The sequence below is a fragment of the Perkinsus marinus genome, assembly GCF_000006405.1.
Source record: "Perkinsus marinus ATCC 50983 genomic scaffold scf_1104296928836, whole genome shotgun sequence".
NCBI lineage: Eukaryota > Perkinsozoa > Perkinsida > Perkinsidae > Perkinsus > Perkinsus marinus.
This window is the reverse complement of record NW_003216689.1, coordinates 129,622-137,413: the sequence shown is the minus strand read 5'-3', so window position 1 is coordinate 137,413 and position 7,792 is coordinate 129,622. Positions and strand designations below refer to the sequence as shown.

The 7,792-nt window shown below is 47.7% G+C and overlaps 5 protein-coding genes across 5 annotated transcripts; 3 read left to right on the top strand and 2 right to left on the bottom strand.

Annotated features, from left to right (window-relative positions):
* Positions 1-939: 939 nt before the first annotated feature.
* On the top strand, positions 940-1,573 carry Pmar_PMAR006762 (20 kDa cyclophilin precursor, putative; the record flags this gene model as incomplete). The annotated part of the gene is made up of 3 exons (XM_002788028.1): positions 940-1,168; positions 1,235-1,419; positions 1,469-1,573. The coding sequence occupies 3 exons, from the start codon at positions 940-942 to the stop codon at positions 1,571-1,573; spliced, it is 519 nt and encodes a 172-aa protein (XP_002788074.1).
* Positions 1,574-2,291: 718 nt separating this feature from the next.
* Pmar_PMAR006761 (thioredoxin, putative) lies at positions 2,292-4,300 on the bottom strand. The gene is made up of 15 exons (XM_002788027.1): positions 4,139-4,300; positions 4,019-4,095; positions 3,887-3,965; positions 3,733-3,833; positions 3,568-3,690; positions 3,459-3,522; positions 3,319-3,413; positions 3,213-3,272; positions 3,072-3,166; positions 2,956-3,023; positions 2,812-2,907; positions 2,685-2,769; positions 2,528-2,639; positions 2,389-2,484; positions 2,292-2,339 (listed from the first exon to the last, which is right to left on the bottom strand). Exons 1-15 carry the CDS (start codon positions 4,275-4,277, stop codon positions 2,331-2,333), a joined length of 1,299 nt encoding a protein of 432 aa, XP_002788073.1. The 5' UTR covers positions 4,278-4,300; the 3' UTR covers positions 2,292-2,330.
* Positions 4,301-4,343: 43 nt separating this feature from the next.
* Positions 4,344-5,397, bottom strand: Pmar_PMAR006760 (RER1A protein, putative). The gene is made up of 7 exons (XM_002788026.1): positions 5,217-5,397; positions 5,071-5,174; positions 4,914-5,022; positions 4,755-4,851; positions 4,606-4,698; positions 4,513-4,559; positions 4,344-4,470 (listed from the first exon to the last, which is right to left on the bottom strand). Exons 1-7 carry the CDS (start codon positions 5,345-5,347, stop codon positions 4,446-4,448), a joined length of 606 nt encoding a protein of 201 aa, XP_002788072.1. The 5' UTR covers positions 5,348-5,397; the 3' UTR covers positions 4,344-4,445.
* Positions 5,398-5,545: 148 nt separating this feature from the next.
* On the top strand, positions 5,546-6,407 carry Pmar_PMAR006759 (conserved hypothetical protein; the record flags this gene model as incomplete). Its single annotated transcript, XM_002788025.1, has 7 exons — positions 5,546-5,640; positions 5,683-5,754; positions 5,797-5,898; positions 5,947-6,022; positions 6,065-6,141; positions 6,187-6,306; positions 6,356-6,407. 7 exons carry the CDS (start codon positions 5,546-5,548, stop codon positions 6,405-6,407), a joined length of 594 nt encoding a protein of 197 aa, XP_002788071.1.
* Positions 6,408-6,528: 121 nt separating this feature from the next.
* On the top strand, positions 6,529-7,734 carry Pmar_PMAR006758 (hypothetical protein; the record flags this gene model as incomplete). Its single annotated transcript, XM_002788024.1, has 8 exons — positions 6,529-6,624; positions 6,673-6,826; positions 6,899-6,954; positions 7,003-7,203; positions 7,246-7,371; positions 7,423-7,524; positions 7,564-7,649; positions 7,695-7,734. 8 exons carry the CDS (start codon positions 6,529-6,531, stop codon positions 7,732-7,734), a joined length of 861 nt encoding a protein of 286 aa, XP_002788070.1.
* Positions 7,735-7,792: the final 58 nt, after the last annotated feature.

Below are 7,792 nucleotides of genomic sequence, written 5' to 3'. Positions count from 1 at the left end.
AAAGGCCTATCCACGTTTTAAGGCACAATCTTAAACGGTTTAAATTGGATTCGTTCCATCAAAGTACCATGGATGCCACCGAACCGCCGACTCGCTGCTGTTTCTTTCTTGTTATCTGCCCCTCTTCTGCACTGGATCCCAAAAACCGCGCATTACTGATGTTAAAGGTGTATTCACGTAAACTGCAATACTCCGGGCTCCCTCTGCCGTGATCCCCTCTCTCTGCTGTCACTCCTCGAAAACTTTTATATCCAGGCTTAACCAAAGAACGATCATTTGCGAGGGAGACTTCAAACACAGTGTAGCGTCGGCTGACCCAAACCCCGGAATAACTGGTGGCAACTCAACCCCTCCGCCCCTTGATGATGAGGTCTCTAACTGGTTGTGTGAGTTGGGCATCAGAAGATGGGAAATGAGAGGCTACACAGAAAAATGTAGGGTCATAACCCGTAACGACGCCGAAAAGACTTAGCAATTAATGCCTCATGGGAAAGGGAGCAATGAGCGTGGCTGATCGTGCACGTGTCACAACCGGGGTCACGATATTGCGCGCGTGAAGAACACAGGACCCTCAGGGAAGCCCTTAGAATGGGGGAGTCGACACATAGCCGTTCACAGTGTGGGTCGGGTTTCCTAAATGCAGCAGGCTGACCCAGAGATGAGAAGTGGTCTCCAGCGCCGCAAGGATAGACTGCGACCGCGTTCCCACTTGCTATCTTGAGTGAAGATCTGAGAAACGGCCACGGGGTTGAAACCGCCAGGGCGGATTGCTGCCTGGCCGGTGTAATCGCGCAGGACGAGATTGCTGCATTGCCTCAATACTCCAATCAGTACGTGATATACGATAAATGTAATAGTTCGCTTTACTGTCTTTCCTGGTTGATCGCTACCTCACCTTGTACGTGGCGCAGTGACACGGTCTTATCGTATCCCATCAGAATGCCTAACCCTACGGTTTTCTTCGACATCACCATTGGTGGTTCACCAGTTGGCCGTGTGACCTTCGAGCTAGCCGCGGATGTTGTCCCTATCACAGCTGAGAACTTTCGCTGCCTCTGTACTGGCGAGAAGGGAGTCGGCAAGTCCGGGAAGCCTCTTCACTTCAAAGGCAGCAGCTTCCATCGTATCATTCCGAAGTTCATGTGTCAAGGAGGCGACTTCACCAACGGTAAGGGTACCCGCATCCTGGAAGTTCTCTGACCATCTTCCAGTTCCTCCAGAATCTTTTCCGCAGGTAACGGGACTGGCGGTGAGTCCATCTATGGTGTAAAGTTCAAGGACGAGAACTTCCAGTTGAAGCACACCGGTCCTGGTATCTTGTCTATGGCCAACTCTGGACCTAATACCAACGGCAGCCAGTTCTTTATCTGCACTGAAAAGACATCCTGGCTCGACGGTAAACACGTGGTTTTTGGGAAGGTAAGTCATCCTCCCTTCGAGTGTCCTATGATGTGTCATTGTTATCAAGGTTACCGATGGTATGGACGTAGTGAGAAAAATGGAAAGTGTTGGATCTTCCAGTGGAGCGACTGCTAAGATAGTTGTGATTGCGGATTGTGGACAGCTTTCATGATTCATGCAGCGTCATCCCATCTGCTATTGATTTTCTAGTTTTGCCATCATGATCGATTTGCGTTTCCTGATCAGCTGGCCAATTCGGAATCGTAGATGAGACGCGGAGATACTTCGTGGTTTCTATGTATCAGTGATGAACTTTCAATCCAAATATATCAAAGCAATCACTCCCAATGTTGAGCGAGAAGTTACGTGTCCGTCTCCCGAGTTTGTACGTATATGAAATGGATTCTCCAACACACCTAAGGAGAGGATGCATTTCTCTATCATTGGAGTATGTTCCCAACTTCGGCGTAACATTGGTGGTGATACTTAGGTGCAAACGAGTGCTCCAAGTAAACCTTATGCCAATACATATTAATACAATTGTCTAATGACATGCCATAAACCTTCTCATTGAGGCGTTTGAACGAAAAAAGAGGAATCTTAGGAGTGTATGTGTGTGAGTGTGAAATCCAACGCCGACAACACGACTTAGCGGAACTCGCATCGATGCACATTAGCTCACGAAGGTTCACTTTTCATCTTTTAAAATCTTAGGAATGGGGCACTACATTCAACTCTCTCCCTACAGGGTTTCCAACCATCAGAATATATCGTGATATTCCGCCCACAAACTCATCCATTTTCAGAAGATGTCATGATGTTTTCCCATTTCACACTAAATTGAACACGACTACGACAGCTCGAGAAAAAACGAAAAGTATGAGAGATCACACCGATCGACTATCCAGCAATATCGATGAATAGTGTGCTTAGAGCTCCTGAGGAAGGAAAGCTCTCTCCCCGCTTCACAGTCGTTGAAGATCCTACCATATCTTCTTCGGGCTCTGGCTCAGCATCCTTACCATCCCAAGCAGTGACGCTGTGAAGCTTAGGGAGATTCTTGGGCAGCGGGTCAAGGGTGACCTGCTGTTGCTATTGCTACATATAGGATCATTACGTGGCTTACCTTGCCAGCCATAAGGCCCGAGACAAAGGCCCTGATATTAGCCTCATCGAAGCCCCCACGATGGACTCCATAGTGACCCTTTGATAGATGGACTGCCACCAAGGCCGGGTAACTGAAGGGATATTCCCAACGATGTTGCACTAAGGCAAGGTATTACCCAAACTGTAATCGAAGAGCTTCCTCAAAGTCAAATTGATCTCCTCCTTGTGACCAGTAGTAGTGGACAGGGATACCAGGGTTAGCTACAATGGAATGGCAACCTTGGGATATACTGAGATTACTACCTTTAACGGCCGCGTTATACTCCTTAATATAGGCATTCCTCTGCTCAGCCCCTGAATCCAGAATATGAGGTAGGAATGCGATAACGCAGACGCGATCTGATCGAGACGATTGGAGACACTAAACGCGATGGAGCTACCAAGTACTCTTGCAGGTGTCCTCAAAATCGTCCTGGCTGAGGAGTTGAGTAGCCTCTATAGCATAACTAAGGTACCTACTCCAGAGCAGTTGATCATGACACGAGGAATGACAGATGATTTACTTCTCTGCAAACTGAACAAGACTGCTGGTCTCTCGTTGCTCTTGATAGTCTACGGCGAGGCTATCCGACTTCTTCCCTGCCGGGAATAATTTAATCTGAGTAGTTCCACGAGTAGAGAATAATAGTAAATGACCAACTCACAGTAGGGAACCCTTGCACGCCGAACCGTTGAGCCAAGGACTTCTCCTCAGTAGCATCAACCTAAGGTCAACCCACAGTGACCTGCATGATATGGTAGAGCCTTCACCTTCCCAAACTTGACTCGTCCCTTCATCTGAGTAGCCGCTGCCGTCCAATGAGGGGCCAGTGCCTTGCAATGACCGCACCAAGGGGCGTAGAACTCTAATACAAGTGATATAAAAATAAAGGCACTTCACGATAACTCACCGACGAACCATACCGACTTGGTGTCTTGCATAACCAACTTATCAAAGTTGCTACCAGTAAGGACCTAGCAGTAGTTCCCCCATCAACTGCCCCATCATTCGAGGCCTACGATAACGTCATCCTCATTCCCCTCAGGCTGAGTATCGGCCTTCTTCGATTTACGACCAGCCTCCTTCTTGGCCTTCTTCGGCTTGGTCTTACCGGCTAAGCGATCGTTGGCGACCTTCTTGGCCTACATGATACCATATCACAGGATTAGGGTGCGAGTCGTCACATGGGATAGAGCGTATTTGACCAATCCTTTGGCCTCTCTCGGACCACTGTAGTCGAGAGGCTTGGACTTGTCTTCTCCGAAAAACTTAACGGTGGGGAAGCCTAGGAGGAGTAACCAGGGATCGAACCCGCGTCTAGCAAAGCCTCTGGACTACCCTGAACACCATAGGGGCCCATCACCGACTGGTCGTTCACAGCTGCAAAGTTGACAATCCCAGCAAGAGCACTGGCGGCCTGAAATGACGGAATACCCTCAGTCGGGATAGAACCCGGGATCTTTCGATTACCTTCTCATACTCTGGTGCGAATTGTTGACAGTGACCACACCAATCAGCGTAAAACTCCACAACCCACAACTCGTTACCTGCAAACGTCGCCTATTGAGAACCTCTACTCTCCCTTACTACTCTGAACGACAGTCTTAGTAAATGTATTGGCATCTAACACTTGAACGAAGGAGTCCTTCTTCCCGTAAAGGTCGCCGGCCAACGTACGACCGCTCAGCACACAGAAGATGGAAAGGAAAAACAGCGGTATCATTACCATACCACACCAGGGTGAACTACAGCAACATTGACTGCTGATTCTGAACGGTACTCAGAGCACTGTGTTGCAGAAAATGTAAGAGAATGGTGCCTGCCGGTAGCGGTTGGTATTAGGTCAGCCTTCTTCTCCTTCCCTCCTTCGTTGCTCTTGAACTGATGGCCACTGCAATCACTTCATTTCCTTTCCCTTGTATCTAAAGGCTTCAATTCGAGCAAGGAGTGGTATTGACTACTACGATTTCTTCCCGTGGGACCAAGGTACATATCTGTGTTTTATCATATGCTAAAAGAAGAGTATAAGAGCGTGGTGACACGGTCGTTGGTCGTACCTTTATCTGTTGCTTCATAGTCAGAGTGAATAGCATTATGAAGTACACCAATAGGATAGGCCAGAATACAGGTAGATCGAAGAAGGGGAAGAACTGAAGTAACATTGACGGTTATTGACGAAGAGGGGGCAACGAACGATAAAGACTACCGTCATCACGATGGAGATTAACGTCGCTTGCATTGCTCTCTTCCAGAATAGGAACTCTGGTAACCGACGCTGGAACGGCCTGAATTCGTCCGAGTCTCTGAGGAAAAATACCACGACTTGTTTTGAATCTTGTATGGTCGACCTAAAGATTCTCATTACCGCGTTGGAAGGACTGGAGAGTTGCTATCCTCGTCCACTTGAGGGGATATAAAGCCTATAAACAGATTTAATAGGTAGATGGACCATCCATAGGTGATGATGTAAAAACCTGATAATCTTGCTCAACCATAGTGATGAGCATAATAACTACTACTACCCTGAAGGAAATACACCCTGATACCATATAAAGCACATGCGATGAAGAAGGACAACCAACGACTCTTGGTCCAGATAGTAGTCTTCTCTAGGTAGTAGGTGTACCTTCAGGGAATTATCACATTATAACTAAGACTAGTCTATTACATTCGAGAGAGGCCTCTAGCGAGCCTGACAAGGTAGGACGGCTGTACTATCTGACTTGCATCCCCTCCTTGTTTACTGCTTGTTGATGACGATGACGACATAATACCATCTAGGGCAGTGGGCTCCATCATTATGCGAAAATAATTACACGAAAAGGAGACGAACTAGTTATAGTACACCTGACAAGATACAGAGTAGATCACGTGCGCGCATCTACTTAATCCATCCAATCTTCAGAGAATGAACAAATATCAAATGACTAGTCGCACGTGAGAAAAAAAGTCTCGCGCGCCACGAAATTGGACGGCACAGGTATTCTCTTTTTAGTAATGCCGGACGAAGTAGTACGAGTATTGGTAGCCTCCACCAATCCAGTTAAGCTCGAGGCAGCTAGGATTGGTCTGCAGCCCTATGTGAATGGGAGGTAGTGCTAGAGGTCATCTCTACCCGTCACCGTATTGCACAGGTTGGTGGTCTCGGGTATGACAACACCTAGTGGGGTATCAGATCAACCATATGGTGATGAGGAGACTCTGCGGTAGAAGTGTAGAAGGAGTGGTATTGGAAGGCGTCGTGGTAGTGGTGCGAGGAATCGTTTGGCTGCGTTGTGTCGTGGAACCGAGAAGGCTGATGTCTATGTTGCGTTCGAAGGAGGTGTGTTCAAGACTGAGGATGGACGACTGTAGGGCGATATCTGTCTGGTGCTGACTGTAGGCCTCTTTACCATCAGACACGTAGCTGCCTGGGTATGTGTGACAATGCATGGTCATGACTACGTATCGGAAGCAAGGACTGCCACTTTCCAGGTCATAGGCAAGCTATCGCTTAGTAGAGTAGTGATAGAGTAGGTCCCACCACCAGTCCAACGGTTAATGGAAGAGGAAGGGCTCGAGTTGGGCCATGCTGATGATAAGGTATTCGGCCGGTAGGTATATAGTAGTCGCCATATGAAGGGCTACTTCCTATACAGTGTCGACTCGGGCCGATCAGAAGGGACTGTGGGTATCCTTACCAGTGGACGCCTGTGCCGAGATCGTTATTATGCTCATGCTTTGGAGCTGGCGATGATACCTTTCGTCAACTCTCATTTGTAGGACCCACAGTGGGAGTGCCTGTGGTGGGTGATGGTACTGTCTTAGATGGAAGCTGTCAGCGTCGTCTAAGATCATACCTAATAATCATGCCTTGTGATTTTCTTTTGGAGAAGCGGAATGGTGATTCTGGTTGTAGTGTTATTGAAGGCAGAGGGGATATTAATGGCATCGTGCGGGGTTCGAACCTGCGACCTCCCCTTTCTCTCCAGTTCTGCACGATGTCAGCTGTTCATAAGGGGAAGAAGGCAGTTCAGGCCAACGGGCAGCTCAGGTATTCTGCCAAGCATATGGTTACCGGTGCTCTAGTCGATGCAGTAAGCAACTCCTCAGCGATTTTGGTTGTCAATAATAATTGATCTCAGTGTGTTGATGCACGATGGGATTTTTCAATTGCCACTGTGTTGGCCAAGTTGGTATCTGCTCGAGAGAAAGATGACCCGGAGTCTCTTAAACTGACGTCTATTTATATGGCCATGCTACTGCTCGTACCTCAGCAGAATCGGAGTGTCTTTAGTTGTAAGGCAGTGCAGGATGAATTGGCGAAGGAGTGGTATCATAGTAACACGCGAGAATGTATCAGGGCTTCAGCGAATAAGCTTATCAATGTTTGGAAGGTCGACACAGTGGTGGGAAAGGGAACTGATGTACTCTACGGTTTGCTGATCGATGGTGAGTGATGGTCATGGTCTCAGGAAGGTGGACACTGTATTAAGCCTGCGAGATTGGTTATCACAGTGCCTGACTTGGTCTGGTTGGCTGATGCGATTGAACAGTATCTTTACGATGAGTATGGTGCTGATACCGGTGATTATAGATTGAACTTGAAGAAGATTGTGGATCCATTGAAGCATCTTGTAGAACAAGATCATGGCTCTACCATTACGCGGGAAAAGGTCAGTTGGAATGAGGCTGATGGAGACTTTAATTATCATCAGATTATCAACATTGCTAGCGATCGTGATGAAACCAAAGCCCGTGAGTTTTTACAACAAGTTGGGAACAGTATAGACACTCGTAAGCGGGAAAGAGAGCATGAGGAATCCATTCGAGAAGCTAAACAGGTAGGGAGATGCTCTTCTCACTAAGAGCCGATAGAGTCTTCGATGTCTTAGCTTCGAGCAGCATTGGATGCTCGGTATAACCACGTTGGAGGAGAGCATGACGTCTGTCCAAGCTGTGGACTTGCTGGACAGGTCCGTTACAGGTTCCTCGAGGTAGTACTAATGATAATGGTCGTGGCCATTTCAATATAGGGCTATGACCAATCGGACTGTCGTAAGACCGAAGTCTGGGGTGGCTCCACAGAGATGCATTCAACAGGGCCAAGAAAGGAGGCTAAGTAATATAACACATCATTATTGCGGGAATATGAGGAGCTTTTTAGGTGCGCCAATTGTGATAATGTTTGGACCTTTGATGACTGACTTGACCGATGTGTTGGTGTTCAAAGGGCCTCCGTGGTGATAAATCGATCAGCAGGGC